The following is a 25411-nucleotide window of genomic DNA, read 5'->3' on the forward strand; positions in this document are numbered from 1 at the left end:
TCGGAGAAGAGCTGCCACAGCCCAACAGAGACCAGAATGCAGCAACACACCTACCAGAGAGAGAAACACAGTCTCTACAGCCGCTCCCCAGAGCAGCATAGTAACTTGTGTCACTAGCAGGTGTGGGCTGAGGTAGGGGACAGCCAAGAGACCAGGAGGAGGAATGAAGGAGTGGCAGATTGTGGTGGAGATTGTTGGAGCCGTTGTGGTACTGACTTAGGAGTGAAAGTGGTTCCACTGTTTGATTGGGAGTGTTCATGTGGTGAGTGAGTAGACAAGGGTAGTGTGATAAGTGAATGATGCTGGGTGAAAGGAGGGAGTTTGGATAGTAGTGGGAGGCAGAGAGTAGAAGTGGTAGGAGGAGAGTAGTAGTGAGAGGAGAGTAGAAGTGAGAAAAGGAAAAATGTAGTAGTAGAGGGTAGGAGGGTAGGAGTGATAAAGTGGAGTGGGATGAATGTTAATATCAAAGCGGGGAGGCGAGGAGTGAAACATCTGAGGGACGGATGACTGGTGGGAGGAGTAAGCCGGAGGGAGTGGTAGTAGGAGTAGAAAATGTGAGTGGGCGTGACCAAATTATCCTGAATCCAAGAGTAAGGGCAAGGCACTATCCAAACTCGTCTGCATTTTAGAGAACCGCCATTAGCAGAAGACAGAGCATTAGACAGTATGGGCCACCTTCGATAGCGCTTACCAGGGGTTACTGACACCTGGTTTAGGGAAGATAAAAATCCTTGAACTGTCTCAAAGAATCTGAGTGCTTTCTGTGCCATCTGTGAGAGCAGTGAAACCAACTCTCATGACGAAAGGGATGGGTATTGTGATGAATCTAGCAATGTCATCACTGTCTCCCAGGGGAAAGTCTCTGCTCATGGGGCTAGGGAAAGGCAGAAGCTACCTGCTCCTGACCCTGGTGGTGACTATCTGAGGGAGGACCACATGAGGGGAGACGACCCTCATGGGAGTGAAGTGGACTCTCTAGGTGGAAAATTGTATCCCCCTTTTACCTTAGAGCCTGACAGCACCCCCGTAATTCCCCAATCCTCCATGGCATAGTGTAATATTAGGCAAGAACATCCAGTCATGACTAATAGCAAAACTCTTTCATATCCTTAGCTGAAAATGTCTGACAATACTGAAATGAGGAGGAAGACTAGAGCGACGAAGAATGCTGAGGCTGAGAAGCAAGAGACACGCTCTAGTTAGGTGAATTTGATAGGTGCCGGTACATTCAAAAGCACCAAGCATCAGGAAAGATGGATTGATGGATTCTCACTGCTCCCGGCGCGAGACGGGAAATCCGATCGAAGTAAGCTGCAGCATGGAACGAGGAAGCTGCTGGAGACGCCGCCAGAACAAGCTCTGAAGAAGGAGGTTTGCTGCTTGACTGCCGTGAGTGGATGAAGCTGCTCAGTGAAGTCTGAGGCATCACAGGAACCAGAGAGCCGACGAGACGCCTGTCAGACAAGGAAGCAAACCGCTAGGAGAACCGAGGACCAAGAAGAACGCCGAAACTGCTGAGTGAAGACTGTGAGCCCATTGAGGGAAGTTGGGAAGCTTTGTGGCGTGCATCCGATACCAATGCAACAGAATTGTATGAACTTAGTGAGCCCAAACACAAGAGCTCGGACGCCGATACATTTGTTGAGACAAACAAAGGCAGATGAGAATGGGTCGAGGACCCAATGTATAAAAGAAGCAAATATCAAATCTTGTAGCTGTTTAACATTGAGAAAGAAGGAACATTTGTTCATTGTCAAAAAGTCCTTGGCAGGAGAGTATACTGGGCATAGGAATTGCTAGTCTGGGACCCGCCCCCAAATACATATAAGCAATTCAAGAAAGCCCTGGCAGGAGAGTATAGCAGGCATAAGGATTGTGAGTCTGGGACCCTCACCCAAACATATATAAGGAAGTCATGAAAGTCCTGGCAGGAGAGTATACCAGGCAGGAATGTGAGTCTGGGACCTGCACCTAATTGAGTTGATCCAAATCATTAAAAGATAACAGGAGAGTGTACCAACTGACAGAGGAAGGTCTGGGACTCGCTCTCATGCTTGTTGAATGTTTTGGTGTGTGGGATCAAGGGGAAGGGAGTCAATCCCCCTGGAATTGGGACATATTGTGACCAGGGAATAATTTCCCCTGGTGCTGTCAAGAGGCTAAGAGAAGTGGAGCTGCTTATTGGCCTTGTGGAAATCTGGGAAAGCTTAAGGGAAGAGTCAAACCCCTTGAGATTGTGAATTGTTGAAATCTGGGAAAGGGCAAGGGAAGATCCATACCCCTTGAGAGTGTCAACTTCACAAAAAATGAAGAAACTCAGGGGAAGGGAAGCCCCCCCCCATCCCAAGACTTGTGGAACATGTTTTGTTTTCAGCATCTTTCTTTGGAACTTTATGTTGGAACTGTTGTGTCAATAACCATGCCAGGTAAGTTTCTTAAGTGGTTTATTGAATATTAGAAGACATATATCAAAGACCCCCAACCAGTACAACAGCCCATAACTAACTGCTAATACTTGAGCAATAACAAGTGCTGGGGATTCTATGCTCTAGAATCATCTGACCTCATAAGCTTAGCGGGAGATAAGAAATCACAAAGAAGATGAGTTACTACATATTATACAAACACAAAGAAGATGAGTTACTACATATTATACAAACACTAAGCATGTACATAACAGGAACTTTGGAAAAGAGCTGCAAGTGATCAGCCGAGAGACATTTCCCTTTTCACCTTATATCGAGTTTAGCATGTAGAGGTCAGGTTATGATTTACGACATAGCACGTTGAACTTTACTTTGGACATTCTTTCAGAGACACCATTTAGATTTTTTTTTAAACCTCTTTTTTATCCAAGTTTCATAACAAAAGTAAACAGTACATCTACCTAAACCCTCATCCCACCACCCTATCCCACCCCTGAACCACTACAATTGGTGCTCGTACATGCAGGTTTATTATACAATTGCAAACAAGGTGTTGGGTAGACGACAGAAGATCGGATTTGATTGTGCCAACAGGCCGACCTATGCAATGATTGGTACTATACTGAAATAAGACAAATTGGAAATTGTGAAACAAATACAGATAATTCCAACATTGAAACTCATGGGTTAATTGTCCTATGAAATCGTGCACACCCATTCTTTCACTGAGGGTGGTTTAGGCCTCATCCATGTTTTGACAATTAACGCTCTGGTGACCACAGAGGCCATTGCAAAGAGCTTCCTTTTTTTAAAAAACTTTATTTTTGGCATTTACAACTGAAGCAAAAACAAACGTACCAAACATGTGCGTCTCAGCACGGTACTAACTCATATAACAACCCCAAACAAACCGCCCCCCTCCCCCGACGCCCTTTGTAGACTGCCGCATATCCGATGCACAGCCTCAACGCTAGCAGTTGTTCCTGAACGATGCTGTTAAGAACTGATGTCCCCTCCACTGTGTTTAGGATTCTGAGGAATCTGAGTCTGACGTCTCAGCACTATTTAGCAGATACAGTACATATGGCCCCCATATGTCGGGGGGACATGCATGGAGCAGTAAAGTCTTTATGAATTTGCTGTCCACATGTTGACAATATAGGATGTCTTTTTTCCAAGCGTCTATTGAAGGAAGAGGGCCTCGCCCCCAAGACATGGCGATTCTCCTCCGAGCCAACAACAAAAGCAGGGATGCCAGCTTGCGTGTAGCCGGTTGTAAGTATTTGGTCAACCCAAGAAGAGCCCCCAATGGGAGTGGTGTCACTGTTTCCCCGATAATGCCTGCTATTATTTGTAGAGCCGCGGTCCAAAAGCGATACACACCAGGGCAGTTCCAAGCCAAATGAAGGAAATCAGCGCCTTCGGCATTGCATCGTTCGCAACATGCTGATAATTCTGGATGATCCCTGTGTTTTTTGGCTGGCGTATAGTAGGTTTGGTACACAAAGTTGAAGTCAATTAGTTTGTAGCGGGTATTCAATGCGACCTTTTGGGTCTGTCGAAGGACGTAGGACCAATCTTCTACAGATAGTGTTTCTTGGATTGCTGTTTCCCATTTCTGTTTCACACGGGGGTTCAATTTTACAGTGTCTTTAAGGAGAGTCTTGTACAGTGTTGATACTAGCCTACCTTCTCCCTGAGCTTGCATTACGTGATGTAGTAGGTCCCATGTTGGAGGCTGGGTGGGGAATGATGGGAATAGCTTGCGTAGAGTGTGGCGTAGCCTGAAGTATAGGAATACGTCTAGTGAGGTGATTCCTCCTCGGTCTTTGGCCATCTGCAGGGTTAGAAAGGTGCCCTCTGGGAAAAGATCACCAAAGGACTGAACTTTGATTTTATAAACCCAGCAGAGGAATACTCTCTCGTTTGTGAGAGGTATGCCCGGAATAAATTTAATCGGCAGAAGTGGAGAAAACCTTATTTCAACCTTATATTTACGAGCGATCTTTCTCCAGATCACATACGTGGACAAGACTGTGTTAAGCGTGTTAAAAGGTACTGGGATATGACTGATAATGATGCCTCTTAACAGGTTGGGTGATGCAAGGGCCCATTCCACCTGCACATGTGGACGGACGAACTGTGTTCAGTACCAATGGTTTAAAAATTGCGCTTGGGCAGCCCAATAGTATTTCTCTACATTGGGGAGTGCCAGGCCTCCACCAGAAGTCGGAAGAGTCAGCGTGCTATACGCCACTCTAGCAGGTTTCCCCACCCATAGCAGCTCTAGAATAAGACTCTTTACTCTTTGAAAGAAGGAACTCGGGAGGAGCAATGGCACGTTTATGAATAAATAAAGGAGTTTACGGAGAATTACCATTTTAGTCAGTGAAGCTCTACCCCACAGCGTTAGTGGTAGCGATTTCCATCTGTGAACACGTCTTGTAATGTGTTCAGAGCTGTTACAAAGTTGTCTCTGTATATATCGTTGTGGTTGAGGGACATATAAATGCCCAAGTAACGGACCTTTGAATTTCCCTATTTAAAACCGTGATCGTCTGGGAACACGGTGGTGCTTGGTGTTAGCGGGAACATTACCGACTTCGAGTGGTTTGTTTTGAGGCCGGACACTTGATCAAATTTGATCACCTCAAGTATTATTGGGTTAAGGTTGCTAAGTGGGTCGCTCACATATAGAATCACGTCGTCGGCGTAGAGGAAGACTATTAGTTTGTCAGGGCCTAACTTGAGACCCCTGGGAATATGATCAGCTCTCAGCCGCGAGGCGAGAGGTTCCATTACCAGGGCAAAAATAAGAGCTGATAGTGGGCACCCCTGCCTGGTTCCACGCTCTAGCCTGATACTTGTAAATCTGGTGTTACCAACGGTGATGTATGACCTCAGATCGTTATATAATAGGGACACTAGCCTAATAAAGAATTTATCCAAGCCCATGTGGGCGAGAGTCGCAAAAATATATGGCCATTCCACCGAATCAAACGCTTTCTCTGCGTCGAGTAGTACCGCTATTGCCTGTTGTGTTGGGTCGAGGGCTTCTATGACCCCAAAAAGCCTTCTAATGCCATAAGTCGCACTGTGCCCCGGAATGAATCCGGCTTGGTCATCAATTACTAGGGCTCGTATTAAGGGGAGTAGCCATGATGCTAAGATCTTCGCAAAATGTTATTGTCTAGATTGATTAGGGAAATCGGCCTATATGACGCGCACTCTTCCGATGGTTTATCTGCTTTGTGAAGGACTATGACATTGGCTTCGCGCAATGTTGATTGCGAGATGGGTGGGCTGCAGCCAGTCCGGGTGGGCGAAGCGGCGAGCGGGCTCCGGCTCCGGTGCCCCCGCCAGGAACGGGTCTCCCCAGGTCGCGTTCACGCCGCCAGCACCTCAACGAGGGATCACGATGGGATTGTGAGGTCTAGGCGTCTCTGCCCCAGGACCCGTCGCAGTCTTGTGCAAGTGTTCTCACAAGGAGTCGGGGGGGCTGGGCGGTACGCGCTGCAGCCCAAAGTGTTGTCGCTGGGCAGAGGTGCCTTTATGGTGTGTGAGAGAGATCCGTTTCCTCGCCGGGCTCGCCCCCGGATCACATCGGATGGCCCGCTGCTTGGCGCTCAGACCGCGTGTATCTCCAAGCTCCTACCTGGTTGCAGATTTCAGACTTCGCCTGGGGCCAGACTGGACCCTCCGCTCGACACCAGGCCGCCGCGGGGATGGAAACCGCACGTCTCTGAGAACGCCGAGACAGCGCACGTCCACCCGCTCATTGTGGCGGTCTTGAGAGCTCTTCCGAGCCGTTAAGATCTTCGCGGGGTTCCTGCTGTGGCGGCGGCCCAGGCCCCAGCGCCGCCCCATCCCCCGCCAGATAGCCGCAGGCGGTTCCAGAGAGAAGGCGCAGTATCCCGGCAGATCTGCGACGAATGGAGACAAGGGTAGGCTCAGAATGTTCCTACTAATTGCGGGATTCAGATCATAAAGAGTGCAAAGCGATTTAACACCACAGTAGCAGCGATGTATAAGGATTAATTAAGGAGCTGCGAGGAGCTCTTTAGGAAGCCACCATCTTAGGTGGCTCTCTAGCACCCGCAAAGAGCTTCCTTTCAGTTTTGGTGGGGACGTCAAACAATGCCAATAACCATGCCACAGGGGAATCCTGTGGACAGCCCAAAACCATTTTGTCCATGGTTCCGAACACACCTTCCCAGACGGCGTGCAGATGAGAACAATTCCAAACCATGTGTATAAAATCAGCAGAGTCTATGTTACGCAGAGGGTAGGAAGCGTTTCTCCAGGATAGTATTTATGTAATTGTGCAGGGGAGAGGTAGGACTGTTGTAGGAAATTAAACTGAATAAGACAGAACCTGGAGTTCAAAGAGAACTCCCTGGTCAATCTACAAATCACCTGCCATTGGTTCTCCTGCAGGGGTGTATCAAGTACTCTATCCCACCGGGCGTATGAATTTGACTAGTTTGTACAGAGCAGAAACCACGCCAGTATGACTAGAGGGGTTGGTCACAAACTGGGCCAGTAAGGAAGGGGCTGGTATAGACGGGAAATCTTTCCACACCCCACTGAGTGTTTCCCATAATCTATAATAAAGTAGCAGGGAGACCGCATTCCATGAACCTCGACTCTTCAGGACATCCCACTGTATGAATTTGCCAACATGCACCATGTCTCCCAGGGAGTGGTCATCTAATTTCTTAAACTGTGTTCGGACGATCTCCTCTGAAGTGAGAGGGATGGCATGAACCGAGTATAAGGCGAAGTCAGCGTGATAATTGCCCTCCACACCAGCTCCAGAGTTTGCCTGGTCCCACGCCCACCGGGTCACATCTATGGGCTGTATTTCGCCCCTGGTGATTCATCTGGGTGTCCCCCATAGTAAGCCCTTCAGATCGTATGGATGAGAAGCTGCCTTTTCTAGTTTGATGTGTGGGGGTTCGGCAGAAGGGTGCCACCAACATATGGCATATTAGATCTGAGCGGCGAGAAAATATATATACAGGTCTGGGTAGTCCAGGCCACCAGAGGCATAAGGCAGTGCCAAGGTGTCTAAAGCGATCCGAGGCTGTTAACCTGCCCACACCAGTTTAGATAATTGAGGGCAGGATCAACGGAACATTATTAAAAATGTAGAGCATCTTAGGGAGCACTACAATCTTGGCAAAGGCAAGATGTGCAGCTAAGGACAGGAGGAGACCGGATCCAGACACTGACTCTGCGTTCCAGCTGTTCATGGGCCGCTAAATAGTTATCTTCAAAGAGCTTGGTTGGCGAGGTGGAGACTATTATCCCAAGTTACCTCATGCTCCCAGGGCAGCATTGAAATTTGTTGCTGACGTCGGATAAAAGTACAGAGGAAGTCAGTGGCAACATTTTGGATTTGGACCAGTTAATGCGTAACTCTGAGAATCCACCTAATATAGAGATTTCCTGTACTAGTGGCTGAAGATTTTGCTTGGGGTCTTTAACGTACAATAACATGTTGTCTGCATAGAGAGAGATAATAGAGATATGCGAATAGAGCTTAACCCCTCTATGCGAGTGAAATTCCCTTATGGCGTTAAGCAAGGGGTTCCACCGTCAGGGTGAAAAGGATAGGAGAGAGGGGACATCCCTGTCTCGTTCCCCTAGTGGGAAAAATACTTTCTGAAGTCAGCTGGTTAGACAATATCGTGTCCTATCGGGCAGTATATAACAGACAGATCCATTGTATGTACTGGAGACTCAGACCACATCTGCGCAAGATTTCAAACAGAAAAGGCCACTCGACAGAGTCAAAGGCATTCTCAGCATCGAGGCCCACAACCACAATAGGAACATCTTCATTAACATTATGCATCAGGGAGAAGAGGCGCCTCAGGTGATTTAAGGTGGACCTGCCAGGGATAAAGCCTGCCTGGTCTGGGAGAACTAAGGCTGCCATATGGGGCAGTAATCTATCCACCAATAGTTTTGCCAGGATTTTATTGTACGTTTTAATGAGTGGTAGGGGCCTGTATGGTGTGCAGTTATGAGGGCCCTTATTAGGTTTAAGCAGGAGCATGATGACTCCCGTCCTGGTGGACTCCGGGAGGAGGCCCGGCAGACATGAAGAATGTGTACATGCTGCATAGATGCGGAGTGAGGATATCGGCATATTCTTTATAGAATTCTGCAGAGATACCGTCCTGTCCAGGCGCTTTACCACTAGGAAGATCCCTGTTTGGGAGAATTCTCTTAAAAGGGTAATTTCCCTGACCTATAGAGTCCCCCAGCAGCTTTGCTGGATTTCAGGGGTTTATTTTTTTACTCCTACTAAGAGTGAGACTCTTTTTCCCACTCTTAATTGTATTTTTATATTTGTTTCAGGCTATTTTTGTGCTTATGGGCTATGGAGTTTTTTTCTCACTCCATAATTATCATCTTTTTACATGTGTCTTACACAGCACCCTCAGTGCAGTAACACAGGGGTGTCATAGTGACCCCCAAACATAGACTCCATACCCTGGGACTGACTACTGTCTCCCAGGGCATGCAAAGTTACCATTGACTTTGCTAGTCAATAGTTATGAACAAAACCAGTACACACCATCTTACTATGGAGGTACTGGGAAGGGTTAATAGTTTTTCCCTGGTGTTCATTTTCGAGAGGGTACTGTCCAGTCCCTCTCTCCAAAGTTTCTGGCTGGTGGCAGTGGTTACTACCGTTAATATTGAAACGCAAATATTTTCCTATGGGCTTTTCCCATTGTTCGAGGCTACCACTTTTTATGATAGCCTTTAACATACCGCTGGATTATTTTAATACTAACTTTACTCCGGTGGAGTTTTATTGCCAGATCTTTGATAATATTTCTTTCTCGTGTCTTTCTCTGTAATCCTGACCCAGGTCGGGGATCCTTTGTTCGTCCTTTAGGCGGGCTTCTGCACAGAAGCCCTCCTTTCGGCGCCAGTGAGTCTGGGGTAGACAGGATGTGTGGGAGGGGGAACAGGCACGCTGGACAGGGTTGCCTAAGCAACCCAAGTCGCACTCTGCCCTGATAGGCTGGGGGGTTATCCCGCCAGAATAACCACCCTGCTGTGTGAGTGACAGCTAGGCTGTATGAATGGGGGTTTTTCTGCATAAAAGCAGGGACCTGCAGACTGGAAGACAGACGTCGCCACTGGACCTAAGAAATCCGAAGAGGAGAGAAGCCGAAGACATCTGCAACGACTGAACCACCGGTGAAGCCTTGATGCAGATCCTCACCACTTTTCTCCAACGACCAGAGAAGAGCTTCACGTGCAAGAGCCTTCTTCCCTTGAGCTGGCGGGGCCAACCAGTTCGCTAATCGCCTTCCCGGACCTGCCTTGGTCGAATCGCCAGTGGCAAGCACTAGGAGACCGGATAGCCAGGCACCCGTCCACCACGACCACAATTTAAAGGAGCGTACCTTTTATTCTGTTTTGGCATCACTGCGGCTGGCTTCTTCCCTGGGCAGTGCAGTGACTCGAACCTTCCTCCACAATGAGAGCCTCTCTTCCTCTGCTGGATCTCCCAAACTGCAGGAACTACCGCCGCTGCAGGAGCCTCATCCACTTTTAAGGTACATTGTTCCGCCAGGCCTCCCGTTTCGTTGGGTACTGCTAACAGTGTTTTAAATCCTTTACTTACATTCTGGGTTGGCCACCCCCGGCGTCTAACATTATCTTTTTATCTTCTGCACCCTCCTTTTCAAACCATTAAACAAAGACTTGACTGCAGCTACTAGAAACGTTTGATCCTGGGCACATTGCCCTGTACCATTGACTCTGGCACAGGCCTATTGACTCTGGCTATTTCTGTTACAACTGCCTTCTCTAGATTGCTTTTCATAAAGAAATGTGTTGGTGCACCTAAACTCTTATACCCACCTTTCCTCCCCTTTATGTATTGTTGAAGTGCCATTTTGCTCGGTTTTCACCTAAGTATTGCTTATGCTTAAGTACTGCCTTGCCTAACTTGTTGACAATCCAATTGGGAAGTGTTGCTGGTGTATTTAGGAGTCTAACCCTGTATAACTTGACCTTTCCCTCCCTCTGAAGAAATTGTTAGAGTGCCATTTCTGCTTGGTTTACACTGTGCCATTTTGCTCAGTTTTCATTCTTGCTCAAACTTGTCTACAATATAAATTGGGAGTTGTGTATACTTTTCTTGACTCTTTTAATTTGCTTTAATGATAGTGATTTGTGTGTTGAGTTAAGAGTGTGTAAAATAAATATATATATTCATTTGGACACAAAGCTTTGGTCAGTGTTTCCTTGTACCATAGTACTGTAGCCCTATTGTGTAAACCCTGAATACTGCTCATCACCCTCTTGAGATAAGTCTGACTGTTCAGCCGCAGCTACCAACTAAATCTTTGTGGTACAGACTGATACCAAAGGGGATTTATTGAATATACTTGTAGTCCTAATCTTCTGTAGTGCTCCCTAAGGGAACTGCAGGGGATTCTGCCTAACATTCCCTGATAACCTTAAAGATTTCTTCAACGTGGGGAGGGGTTTGGTGGGGGGGGGGGGGCGTTCATCAGATCTGCTTGTGCGGGTCAAGCCAACATAGGGCAACAAGGTCAAGATATGATCGGATTTCATCTGAGGAGACGGACGGTTGAGATGAATACAGTTGACTATAATAATCACAAAATACCTTATTGATTTTACCAGTCTCCCGTAACAGGTCCCGGACCAGGTCTTAGATACCTCCAGTATCCCTCCCTGTCCCCTGTCTTTACGGATCGCCCAGGCAACAGTGCAACTGGGTCTACATATTTGGTTGCAAGAACCGGGTCTCCCACGTGTTTCTCTTCCCTATGTGTTTTCTCGGAATGCTGAAGACGCTTATCTGCTAGCAGTTTATCAACCTGTGAGTCCATGTCTAGAGACGGTTTATGTTCCAGTTCTTTAATCTAATTTTCTAGATGACGGAAGGTCGTCCTCAAAGATTTAAGGACCCCACCCTCCTTGGAAATGCAGCATCGCCTTATGAACACCTTAAAGGCCTCCCAGATCAGTCTAAAGTCGGGGACAGAGTCAGCGTTGGTAAGGAAATATTCGAGAATGTCCCCCTGTATTCCATTCCGGAACACCGTATTCCTCCAGAGTGTTGGGCGGAAACGCCAGTGTGGGAGATGCCGTGGACATGATATGACATTTATAGCACACCTATACACAAGTGTTTCAAGTGGAGAGTCAGGGACCGAGATAACAGCCAGAACAATGGAATGATCGGGTAGTGTTCTTAGTAACATTGTGGTAAGCTGTGTCGCACTGGCCAGGGGGACAGACAACAAAATGTAGTCTATCCTGGACGTGGTGCTATGGGCCTCAGAGAAAAACTAAAACTCTTTTATATCGGGATGCATATGTCTCCATATATCCTCCAGCCCAAAGGACTCGGCTATATACCCCCAGTTAGTGGCTGCTTTAGGAAGTACTGTTTGTGTTGTCGAAGACTAATCCAAATCTGGTGACAGTGCCAAATTAAAGTTCCCCAGCCACATCACTTCATATGTAGGAAATGTATGGATCATGGCAACGCAAGTTTGAAAGAATTCAGGCGATTCCACGTTTGGTGCATAAACATTATTAAACAAAATCTTCAACCCTAGGCATTCTAATGCAAGAAAAATATAGCGCCCCTCCTCATCGTAAACTTTCTCATGCGGGCGGAATTGCAAGGACTGATGTATGTATATTGCAACTCCCTAGACTGAGATGAGAAGGGGGCCCCATAACGATGTACCCTCCAGCCCCTAGCCACTGGGAGCAGTACGTCCGTGGGCAGATGTGTCTCCTGTAGACACAGAACATTGACACTGTGCATCTTGGCATGATTAATCACCAATCGAAATGTCTTACTGCTGGTAACCCCCCTGATATTCTAAGACATATTTAGGGAATCACCACTCATGGTCGAGCAGACATATGGTCATCAATATGGTACACTGGAATGAACATAGTGACAAGCAATTATTATACTTACCCAGACACCACTAGTATCCATTCAATATGTTATTTTGCAACATAAGACAATAATCATGTAAGCACCTTAAACTTAAAACAACACCCTTAGCCACCCCAACCCACGCCAGAAGCACCAACATACCGGCATAGTTCCCATACCAACTGAAGAAAAAAAAGAAAACCACTCAAGAAACAAGACTCAGTGACTACACCAATCGCGGCCACATAGCTTGAATGTCTAGCAACAAAACACAGTATAGACCTATTGTGGAGCAGACGAAAACCCCATTCATGCTAGAGTTGCAACAGCTAATATGGGGCGCAATGGAGGATACAGTGGGATGAGAGGGCGCCCACACATAGGAGAGTTAACTGGTATGGCCAACCATCTAAGGACAAGAATCACAACAAGGAGAGGGTAGAGAGCCTCAGTCAATGTTTGGGGTCCAGTTGGGGCTCGGGCGGATCAGTTAATTCAGATGCAAAACGGTCCGCAGCTGATGGGTTTGTGAAGAACCAAGTTTTGCTGTTGTGGACAACACAGAGCTTGGCAGGGAACATCATAGCATATCGCAAATTCTTCTGCCCGAGTTTGTTTTTAACCGCCTGAAACAACATCCTCTGTTACTGCACCTGTGGGTTGAAGTCAGGGAACAGTCTGATGATCAATGACCCATATCTTAACTCGCCCTTGTCCCTTGTCCCTTGCCGTCCTGAGGAAGGTGCCTCTGTCCATGTAATTGAGGATCCTTGCGAAGATGGGTCTGTCAGGAGCATCAGGGGGAGGTTTGGGGCGAAGGAGCGATGGGCCCTCTCGATTAAGAACATTTTGGATAGTGGGGGGTGCCCAAGTATGTCAATGAGGAGTTTCTCACTGGACACTTCCATTTTGTCGATATGAGTGGATTTGGGGACCCCCACAATGCAGATATTGTTCCTGCGTGATCCCCCCTCTAGATTGTCATTTTTGGCCTCACACCGCTTCACTGATGGTTGTAGCACAGTGACCCCAATGTGTTGCGCAACCTCGGTCATGCGGCCACATAGTTCAATTTAAATGGCTGAGGTTTCCACCCTGCATGTCAGCGTATCAATTTTAGCACCCAGGTTGTAAAGTTTGCTTCAGGGTGGCTATGTCTATAGTGGTTGAGGTAGAAGCCATGGCAGGTGGAGGGGAGGACTAGTCCTGGCGTGAAAATTGGTCAATTTTAGCCTGTTTCTTGTTGTTACCCATCGTGTTGCGTTGTGGGTGCACATAAGACGCGATGAGGCTGCAGGGGGCACTGAGCAGGGAGCAACTTTGTGTGGACTGTTGATGAGGGTAAGGTGAGAAGAGATGGCTCAGCGCTCAGCCAGTGCCACTTCAATCAATGCAGATCCCAGTCCTGCCCAGGGAAGTCTCCATGGGTCAGTTAGGAAGCCACTGTGTTGCCACACCGCGGGGAGGAGAAGCCCAGAGAGCGAGGGGAGGACACACCACACAAGGGCAGTCAAGAGGAATGCCCCTGGATGGGTAAGCATGGGGATGTCACTATGCACCTCAACACGCGGCAGGAGCGCATCCAGGAGACCACAGTGGTGTGTGGGCAGTTGTTAGGCTATTTGGGGTCCCACGGGGAGCAGCACCACACTCTGCAGGCCAGTAGATGTAGGAAAGAGCCTCCAAGATGTGTGGGCACCCAGAACCAAGGCTCTGGGGTTCGCCCCATCATCGGAAGAGACGATCCACTTGATCCTGGCGTAGTTCCCACTCGTGGCACGAGCGCAGCACTCTGCTGAGGTAGTCAGCGATCGTGTTTTTTATTCCTGCCAGGCACCAGAAACATCCCTTGGGCGACGGCCCAATGCCACAGATCCTGGGCTTCCTTGGATAGGGCAGGGGATCTGGTTCCGCCCTGCTTCCGGATGTAGAACACCGTGGTGGTGTTGTCAGTGAAGATCCTCACCACCTTTCCCTTGAGGGACGGAAGAAAAGACCTGAGGGCCCAGAACACTGCGCGGAGCTCCAAGATGTTGATGTGGAGTGACTTCTCCTCTGGGAGCCAAAGGCCTCTCGCGTGAAGATCTCCGGAGTGCGCTCCCCAACCTTCCAGGGAGGCGTCCGTCGTCACCGTCACCTGGTGAGCTGGGGTCTGAAAGTCCGTGCCCGCCGACAGATGAGAGCGGGTCCCCCACCACCGGAGCGCCTGACGGAACGTCTCGTTGAGAGGGATCCTGTCCTCGAAGCTGCCCGTCGACTGGACCCAGCGGGCGTCGAGGAACTCTTGTAAGGGGCGCATCCAAAGCCTGCAAAGGCGCACCAGATAAATGCAGGAGGACATCATCCCGAGGAGGGACTTGATAGATCTTACCCTGGCCATGTCCATGGCCAGCAGACGCTGCACCTTGCCCAGAATTGTCCTGGTCCTTTCCTCCGACGGCGAGGCCAGCAGCGCCACTGTGTCGAGCTTGGCTCACAGAAACAGGGCGACTTGCGATGGAACCAGGTGGGATTTTGGAAAGTTGATGGAGAATCCCAGGTCCATGAGCAGCTGGACGGTCTTCGCAGTGTGCTCCACGGCGAGCTCCCTTGTCCTTGCCCGGATGAGCCAGTCGTCCAGGTAGGGGTATACGTGGATCCCCTGTAGGCGCAGCTGCGCCGCCACCGGTGCGAGGCACTTGGTGAACACCCTGGGTGCCGACTTCAATCCGAACGGGAGGGCCTTGAACTGGTAGTGCCGCCCTTGGACCACGAACCTGAGGAACTTTCGGTGTCTTTTTAGAATGGGGATGTGGAAGTACGCATCCTCCAAGTCCAACGACGACAGGTAATCGCCCTCCTCCTGCTGGAGGGTGACCATCCGGAACTTCTGTGCCTTGACGTACTTGTTCAGTAGTCGCAGGTCCAGGATGGGGCGCCATCCTCCTGTCTTCTTTTTCACGAGGAAGTACGTTGAGTAAACTCCGGAGCCCCGAAGCCTCTTTGTGACGAGCTTGATGGCACCCTTCTTGAGCATCGCCCTTACTTCCAACAGTAGTTGAGGGACGTGATTTTCCTTCCTGGCCACGGGTGGAACGCGAGGGCACTTCTTCTGAAACTCGAGGGCGTGCCCTTGGGACAGGGCGGCCAGCACCCAACGGTCGGTGGAAATGGACTCCCACACGCTGATGAACCTCGCCAGCCGGCCTCCCACCGGGGTGCTTCGGCGGGGGCCCGACCCCACGGTCGGTTCAATCTTGTTTGGAGGCCGCCTTGCCTCCTTGACCTCCCTGTCGACGACGATGGGCACCACCTGACTTGCCGCGTCCCCTGTAGGCTTCCTGGGACGAAGATCTTGCCGCTTGGCGGTACGTGGAGGAGCCACTGCCGGATCCTTTGGAGGCACCTTGTCTGCCTCCGGAGCTCCGAAAAGACGGCCGTCGCTGTTGGAGCCCTCCCAGAGCCCGGGCAGTCTTTGTGTCTGTCTTGATGGCCTGAAGGGACGCATCAACCGCCTTCCCGAACAGGTGGTTCCAGTCGAAGGGCATGTCCAAAACCTTGGTTTGTACGTCCTGGCGGAAATCCGTCGCCTTGAGCCATCCTCGTCGTCTCAGGCAAACGCCGTTGCCCAACTGACGTAAACCGGTGTCGGCGATGTCCGTTGCCACCGTGGTCCGAAGCAACCTCACCTTCCTGTAGGATTTCAAGGGCCTCAGCCCTTTTGGCGTCCGGAAGGAAGTCCAACAGAGGGGCGCTTTTGAACCACAACTCCCTGTTGTAGGGGCTACGATAGCCAGGGCGTTGGCCGCCTTGATAGTCGTCGCTGCGGATCAGATGACCCGTCGTCCCATCGTGTCCAGCTTCCTGCCCACGCCGTCCGGCGGAGAAGTTGATGTCGAGGCCGATGCCCCCCCCCAGCTTTCTTCTTCTTTGCCGCCGAGACGACCAAATCTGGGGTAGGTTGTGCCCGAAGGCACAAGGGGGCAGCGTCGGGGACCCGGTACTTCTTCTCGTACCGGTCCCTCTTTGCCGGTGCCATGGCAGGGTTCTTGAGGAGGGCGAGCCCCTCATCCCAGATGTCATGAAGAAGTGGTACAGCGAGGACCGTCTTCCTTTTAGCCTTGCGCCGTTGGTAAAGGAACCCTTCCTTCTTCTTCTCTTCTGGGCAGAGCTGGAAGACCTTGGATGCCCTGGAAATCATGGCATGAAAGGATCCAATCTTGTTGGGCGGAGACGCTGGAGCAGGGGGAGACGGGGAACACGTCCCGTCGTCGCCTCCGTCGTCATCTGTACCTGTCGTAGCCGTGTCCGTGCCTGTATCATCCCCGTGGGTAGTAGACTGGGGGGGAAGGCAGAGCAGGCCACAGAGGTGGGAGAGGTGGCGTAGGATTCATCCTCCTCCTCTTATGCGGTGGACTTTCCGAAGGTCCTGGCTCCGGTTCCCCCGTCGGGTCTGGCTCCTGTACCTCCGTCAGGGGGAGGGGCAACCTTGTCCTTATCTCCGAGCATATGGACTGAATCGCTGGCAAAATGGCCGCCGAAGTGTCCTGCAGCATCGGAAATGACGGGCGCAAGGGCTCTTGAGGAACCTTGTCGTCGACACTGTCGCTCTCGTCGTCGCCCTCGTCGGGATCCCTCCCGGTGGGCTGGGCCTCTTCCACAACTTCGATGAGCTCTTCTTCAGAGGTCGTGTCCGTATCCACGATGGCCACCTGCCCCTCCCCCACCTTTTCCAACGAGGACTTTGTGGAGGTCTTCTCAATGGGCCTGAAAGACGACTCCCTCTGCGGTGGCAGGGAGACTCTGGGTCCTGAGGTCGCCTCCACTGGCGTAGCCTCCACAGGCTGAGCCAGGGCCTCTGCGACATCCTCAATTGAGGTATTAGCAGGGTGAATTAAGGCCATCGTCACCTTCTGTACGCCTGGGGCCCTCACCTTGGGGGGAGGGTCTGAGCCTCGCTCCCCCTCTGCCGGAATCTTCGAGATCGACCAGGGCCTCTCCAGAAGCTTCGCCGGGTTCTCGGACTTCCTCTTACCCGAGCCAGAGCGTTGGCTCGTGGTTGATGGCGCCGGGGAGGATGCGCCCTGCCTGGCAGCCAAGGAGCCCGACCGTTCGGCGCTCCCGGTGCCTGCGGACTTGCGGTGCTTGGCCTTTTGTTGGGCCCCCGTCGCTGGGGCGCCCTCACAGGACTTAGAAGACCGCTCGGACTTCTTTTTCTTCTTCTCGCCTGACGGGCTCTTCCCTTCCAGCCAGTTGGCGAGACGGAGTTGGCGATCCTTCATGGTCCGCTCCGACATGTTCCCACAAAACGCACATTCCTTCTCTGTGTGCGTCTTGTCCTCATGCAGACAGTAGAGGCATAACGAATGCTCGTCCTCCTTGAAAACATTCTGAAGCTGGCATCCAGGGCAGGTCCTGAACAGCTTCCCGGGCGTCGAGCTTCCTTTCTCCTGGGCCATGTCCGGGGTAGGCCTTGGAACTTCTGGAATCCCCCAAAAGCGTAACTCGACGAAATCTTCACCCTTGAGGGGCGTAGAAAACTCCGAAACGGATCCCCGTTGATCGGATGTAGAAACGGTGGAGCTTGAGGCTCTATTTAACCGAAAAATGAGAAAAATCTTCTGAAAAAGCGCAAAAAACGCAGCAAAAGCTCGAGAGCTAAGCACGAGGATTCCCAACACTTGAACGTGTGGTAAGAATCTGAGGATGACTGCCAGAGGCGGGGCTTAGGGAGAAGGCAGTCATTGGCTGGGGGCAGTATGACCCAGAGACCAGTGATTGGTTACTACTAAGAAAGACAGATCAGAAACGAAACTGATTTTTTTCTATACCGAGGATTCCTGGCCTGACGACGGGGAATATTCATGTGAATCCATGCCAGACCCCATGCTGGAGAAGTGCGCACGTCTCAGATGCCAGGACTCCACTGGCTGCCTATCCAGCACAGGATCACCCACAAGATCCTGACACTGTCTTTCAAAAATCTCTCCAATGCCTGCCCAACATATCTCATTGATTGAGTAAAGATCCATTTAGGAGGAAGGCATCTTCGCTCCTCTGCCCATTCCACATTTACTCAGCCCAGATACAAGCTGGCGCGATTCGGAGGGACCTCCTTCGATACTCAGGCTCCTTTACAATGGAACTTACTTCCCAGGCATATACGTGTGGCTGATAACCTGGGGCTCTTCAAGAAGTAAATAAAAACTCACCTGTTCAACCTCAACCCAGGCTGAATTTAGTTTTCTTCTCCCGTCTCCCGCTGCCTGATCCCCGACTCCCGTTGTATCTATCTGTCTTTTATGTGCGCTCTGAGGCCCATGGGCGTGTGCCGTTTACAACATTTAAAATAAATAAATAAGGAATTGGCACTTGTCAGCCCTTGGCTTTGGAAACCTCACTGTTCAAGGGTATGCGTAGGAAGTACATTTCAATGTTTTACCGGCTTCTGGATGGCTCTAGACCCTCAAACAGGTTCCAATATGTGGATTGTTGGGATAAAGATGTACAGGATCATCTTTTGAATTGTGGGTCAGGATATGGCAAAGCGCTGATACAGCCACCAAATGAGTGACGAATAAGGAGGTTGCGTATAAAATACTATACAGGTGGTATATGACCCCCCCCCCCTGCCCGTCTACACAAAATAGACCTGGCCAACCCCCCTTTCTGTTGGAGGAATTGTGGAGCTAGGGCGGTCTTCATTTATCTCTGATGGACATGCGGAAAGGCTGTTTTTTTGGAAGGAGGTCCTGGCCCTAATTAAAGATATAACAGGGGTACAATTACAACTGGATCCAGTGGTATTATTGGGTGATCCGGTTGACAGGATTTATCCTATGAAGCATGGTGATTCCACATCATACTTTCTCCCACCTTGCTATACTGCAGTAATAAGGTACAATGGGTCAATAGACAGCTGTATAATGTGAAAGCGTCACTTAGGGCAGGGGTTTTTAACCCATGGATCTCCAGATGTTTTGGACTGCACATCTATTGATCCCTCATCACTGATTATGATGCATGCCAGGGCTGCTGAAAATTGTAGTGCAAAACATCTGGCGAGCCAAAGGTTTCAGACCCATGTCTTAGGGACACTTAAGGGCACCTACATGGGAAACTGTTACTCAGCTTCTTTAACGGCACATTTCCTTGCTGTGCACACTTTTATGTTAGGCATTGCAGGCCACAAAATGTGTAGTCGCCACTAGCTATTGGCAAGTGATAATTGACACTTGACCAGTAAGAAATAGTTTTCTGTATTTATGTGGAGAATTGAGGGGGGTGTTAATTTATATGCTGGCTAGTAGCATGAAACCTTAAATGTTTACCTCTTGGCACTGTGTCTGTCCTAAGAGCTGATGACATGCCAATTACTGATTCACAGCAGAAAGTATACATGGGGTGTCCTAAGTATGGATGTTGGTAAGTTCAATTATACATCAAATAGAACGGCAGGCCCATCTGGGTAGAAACTCACTAACACCATTTTTTAAAACACAGAGAGCTGTATGAAAGTGAGACTGTTTAGAAGAACTGACTTTCATGGCAGTCTCTACTTAGAAGAGCTTCTGAAATTTCAAAATTCTGGGAGATTCCCCCTAGCAGATGGAAACCCTTCACACACGCCTCAGGTAGGAAATGCACATACAAATACATTTCCTTGGCCTACAGTAGTGCTTATAATAAGAAAATAGACAGGTTGCACTAAAATATAACTTTGCATCTGGATTCAAGTAATGCAGTTATTAATCATGGGCAATAAATTATATTTCACGAGGAGCACGGCAATCAGTATGTGTAGGCAGATCTAATATTAAAGTCTACATGCTAACCTTGCCAAAAGCACAAGGCCATATTGGTGAGGTGTAAATGTAACTTACCTGCCGCTTAAGATGGGTGACATTCTTAATAGTGGTCTTTGTCCAGCTTGTGAAGCTTTAAATACTGCCAAAGCAGCACTGCCAAGGAAGGTGAGCAATAAGATTGATTTGTAAACGACCATATTCAGCAGGCCTGCCACAAGCTATGTAAAAAATGGAAACATGTTTAGTTTAGTGGTGGATAGTATCAAAAAGCTAAACTATTGTTACAATGTTTATAAAAGAAGCTGCCCAATTTTACACAAGGCCCATCCCTAAGGTTCGACCCTAATATGACTCAATCAAATATCAAGTTTGTGCCTGAATCATACTAGGATAATAGTGAATAAAGCCCAGTTTAAGATCATATGTTAGCTGGGGGTTGTAGGGAAATACTTTTTCCTATTCTGAATTTCAACAAGGTAGCTTCACATTTCATCATCCACATTTTAGCAAAGGTTTGAATTTTAACTAGGGCCAACGTTCTGAGACTCATGTGCGAGGCTCAAGCTGTGCCTAATAAATGGCAGTATTATAACGCATAAAGTACATGTCAGTCAATTTGAATTTGACCCTGCACAACAGATGTTATCATTTGCATCACACCACATCAATGGACTAAATGCAATGAAACTAAAATTAACATACTAATTCTACTAATATCCCAAGAGCAATTACCTACTCCCCTACTAATATTCAATGCAATTTAGACCATTGCTTATGAGTGCAAAACATAGGTGCATTGGGGTAAAGTGGCCCATTTCATAAAATGTAAACATATTTGAGTTGTGCAAAGTCAACTGGAAATGTAGGAAAAGTGGAATTAAATTAGTTTTGCAGTGAATATGTGACAGGGTTGAGATGCAAGTCGATTTATTCAAACTGACTCCATTTTTCATTTATGAAAAAGGAGGAAATAGCGACGGATGAATGTAACATTTTTATTCAGCGCTGCAGCTTAAACCTAGGTCAAAGGCACAAAGGAAACCATGTGCTATTTAATGGGCTGGTTTGTCAAGGGGAGGTTCTTTGAATGGCACATGAGTTTTAAAAAAAGGGCTGGAGCAGAAAGTGCTGGGGCATTCACTCCCTCAATGGCACAGGGAGCTGAAGGACTGGCAGAGAGAGAGTTGGTTCCTGGGCTTTCTGTCACTCTCCTGGGTTGGCAGTCCTTAGAAGAGTTGCAGTCTCAAGCACCCTTATCTGTGGTTAACCCTTAGTGGCGCGGCAAGCAGAAAGGCTGAGGAAGAACTTGGTGGGTTACTTCCAAGCTCAGTCAGGGAATATCGCCTGCTGAATCTAGGTAATTATGCAGTAATTCAGGAGCACGTGGTGTACGATTGATTCTAGGCAGCGTAGGGTTAAATAAGTAATTTCATTTTTAGGCGCTGCATAATAACATTTTAAACGTGCATGTAAAACTGTGTACATATTTCTCCACGTTTTGCTGCGATAAAACTCAAGGGTGTCAGAAACTGCTCTGCCAATTTATTGCAAAGTTCAACGCCAATGACAGGCAGAACTCTGGACATTATCGCAAATAGAGTGTGTTGAAACCGATTGCAGGAAAGACTTTGCTTATATTTGAATTACAACGTGGATATTATTTGTCATTCTGTGTAATTTGCATATTTCTAACTTCTGATAAAGAATAATAATTCAAAAATAATTCAAAAAGTTGGCTTAGCCTCAGCATTCTCACTATGTGCACATAGACCGAGGTCCAACAGGTGATAAGCCAATTTTACTGCAGGCGGTAATTCATATTAACGCATATGGTAAAAATAAGGTGAACTGTTTATGGGGAGTTGAGCCTTTCAGAGGTGCTATGCGTGTGTGTGAATACAACTATTCTGTGATGTGAAATGATCAATGTATTCTGGGATGCAAGCCACAAGGACATAAAGTGGTATTGTAGATAAGATACCACAGGAGAGGGCACCCAGATGAGTTCATTATTTAAAGTGTACTAAGTCCAGTATTTATTTACCGTTAGTGACCCTGGTAAAAATACTTATTAGGCAGTGTTCTGAAGTTAGTGTCACCACTAAAAAGATACCCTGATAGGTTTACCGTAATTAATTACCAAGAGCTAACAAAAATACAACAAAATACCCTGAGATACTAAAATATAGCCCAAGAAGATCTTTTACTGTCACGACTGGACTGCGCCAATGGTCACTGTGGCGGCGGGTCGGTGTAGCTATCTGCAGACCTATCAGCATGGCTCCTTTCTCTGTGTGTAGCGGTTCAGCTTCTCTCCCTAAGGCACGGCTATCTCTTTCCACTTTCCTGAGCAGGGACCGATATCATTCAGCGAATCCAGCCGGCCCTCGCGTCACACCTCTTCCTTGTCAATGCTCCATAAATTCGTTCCTTGATGCAAAGTCTTCTACCTTTTATCTATCTAGTGCTTGTCTAATAATGTTTCCACTGTGCCCTTTTCAGCCCTTCCTTGTCAGCCTTCTTTGTCTTCCCCATGAGTCCAGATACGGCGGCATTACTTCTGGGAAAGCAGCCGGGTTGCAAGGCAATGGTACAACGTTATTCAGCCTTCGCATTTCACACACTATCATGCCCGTCCCTCCGAAACACCTTCTTTCCACATATCATTTTCATTTATGCTTACAAGTCTTTCGGCAGCACAAGGAAATCATCAGGTGCCCGCCAGACCCTCCCTGCAAAGAACTATATCAGACACTGATCGGCGCTGCGCGAACACAGCTCTTATTCCTGAACCCTCTCTCCTGTTCAGCCTTCGGGTTTCACAAATCCATTTTCGCTGCTCTGATTATTTCCCGAGAAACTTTCCACTACGCCCTCACATTTTGCAGTCCTGAGGTAGGAAACACTTCTTTCTGTCTAATTGTATGCTCTAGGAAAGCTCAACGCTCTAATCCCTTTTGTACTTTCTCTAGTTTGCCCACTTCATGTACAAACCCTCCTTCACACATATATCCGGAGCCCCCTGCTGCAGATAAGGTAATATTGGGAACTGATCTCTACACTGCATTACTCTGGCTACCTCCTCCTTTCTATTTAATAGGAAGTCAGCATTAAGAAACATCGCTTCAAGGTACTCAACACTGTCCTGCTCATCTTGACAAAAGACCATCATGTCCAGGGTTTTCTTCCCCAGAGGGTTTCCCTGTGGGGACTAGGTTCCTGAGTCACTGTTGTCCAGCATGGGAGGGGGCCTACGGCCTAGAGGGGAATTACTCAATTGCGGCGCCTTGCTTTCTCTGATCCAGGTCCCGGTCAGTATTCAAGTTTTGCTTGTTTGGTTATAACAGTATAACCGTAACACTTACAGGGTCAAGCTCAAGTTTACGTCTAAGGTCAAAAACAAAGAGGCCCTATACAATATTGTAAAGTGTTTTAAGGCTGGCAGGAGAAGCATGACCCTACTCTTCTCACCATTTCACAGTTTGGCCTGTTTTTGACTGTGGTGAGTGTGTTTGAGTATCCTATGGGTGGAAGCTTAATGACAGACCATTCGTTATTAGTTTCCTAATTAAAGAAATGCCCTCTTTCGCTTAAAGTTTCATTTCTTGCAACATGTTCAGGGCAGGGAATGTCCTCAATCATTCTAGGGAATTCAAGCATGTATTAAAACTAGATTGTAGACCTGCCATTGAAGAGACTTCCTAGTGCTTCCACTTCATAATGTCTGCCAGTTTCCTATGGTCACCTGTTTGCTATGCAGCCTTATTTATGTTTCATTCTTCTGACCACCACTTACGATGCATGCTCCCAACATCGGCCTGTTCCAATATACATAAACATGAAGCACTTATCTGTAAGCAAAGAAAGCCCACCCACAATGTCATTTCATCGTCAGGCATTTCAAAGCCCGCAATTCAAACGTGTTTGACAGTTCATCAAATTCCCCCCCTCCTGCACCTATTTTCACCTATACCCAACCCCCCAACCAGTTATCTGCCCTTTCCCACTCCCCCAAAATATAAGATGAACTGTGAAACACGTTTAAACTGCAGGCTTTTAAATGCCTGACGATGAAAGAACGTCGTACCAAATTAACAATTCATTCGCTATCATGCATTGTTACATTAAATGGCACAGTTCAAAGTTTCCAGACACAAGTAAAACACACATTTAATATAAACATTATCAATGAACTGTGTCAAATCCTGGGAATTCATCCCTTTTCCCAAGGGGTGATCCACCCTCTGTGCTACTAGGGGTGTGAGCTTGCTATGCTTAACACCCCCTATGGTGAGAGCAAGCAGGATCCCACTGGGGGTGAATCCCACTTAGAGGACAAGGAATTCCCAAGCAGGGTTTTTCTCGTCTTCCCTCACCTACAGAATCCCATTCGTTTGTTAGCTATATGGACGTTGAACAGGGCAATAATGTACAAGGCCCTTTAAAAATGGCTGGTGTGGTTTCGGACCCTTTACTATTGCCATCATTGCATGAAGCATTGCAGGAAGCGCCATAAAGATCCTTTGAAACCGATACAAAGGGAAACCGAGAGAGAGTGAGAGAGAGAGACGCAGACCTGCAGAGTAACACTGAGGATGGAATGTCCCCCTTTGTGGCAGAGCCAGTAATCACCACCACGCAGATGCTATTGAGAGCGGACGAGCGAGAAAGCCAGCAGAACATCATTGCTGCCTTCACCAGTGCCGGGAGCAAGTGGAGCTTGGGCACGCAAAATAGTAAGGCACGTTCACCAGCCCAGAAGCGGTCGACAGGCTACCGGAGAAGATGCCAAAGACAGGAGGAACTGATGCAAGCAACCCGACGAGAAGGACCAAACGTGGTTCCGCAGTAGGCAGGAAGAACACCTCCACTGACAAACGTCACCACAGAGCACAAGGTACACACCTGGATCACGGCAGCAAGACCTTGCAATAGCACTGGATGGGGCAAAATACAAGATAACCCAAGAAGGGTGAGAAACCTGATAAGCCAAGACAGGGTGAGGTACAAGCCAATCCAAGAAGGGGTGAGAAACCTGATAGCTCAAGACAGGGCGAAGTAAAAGCCAATTCAAGAAGGAGTGAGAAACCTGATAGCCCAAGACAGGGCGAAGTAAAAGCCAATCCAAGAAGGAGTGAGAAACCAGACTTCCCATGAAGGGGCTAGATATCCAATGTGACAAGAAGGGGTGAGAACCCAGGCAATTCAGGGAAGGTAAGAATCCTGTGAGCACA

General features: G+C 48.4%; 1 protein-coding gene across 1 annotated transcript in view; it reads right to left on the reverse strand.

The window, feature by feature from the left end:
• LOC138453779 (PHD finger protein 7-like) overlaps positions 1-25411 on the reverse strand; it is a 1510505-nt gene that overhangs the window by 1284347 nt on the left and 200747 nt on the right. Inside the window, exon 3 of the mRNA XM_069606924.1 lies at positions 20253-20395. Coding sequence (XP_069463025.1) covers positions 20253-20374 — 122 coding nt within the window. The 5' untranslated portion in view covers positions 20375-20395. The remainder of the gene's footprint in view (positions 1-20252; positions 20396-25411) is intronic.

The sequence above is a fragment of the Ambystoma mexicanum genome, chromosome 4p, assembly GCF_040938575.1.
Source record: "Ambystoma mexicanum isolate Mex_15411 chromosome 4p, UKY_AmexF1_1, whole genome shotgun sequence".
NCBI lineage: Eukaryota > Metazoa > Chordata > Amphibia > Caudata > Ambystomatidae > Ambystoma > Ambystoma mexicanum.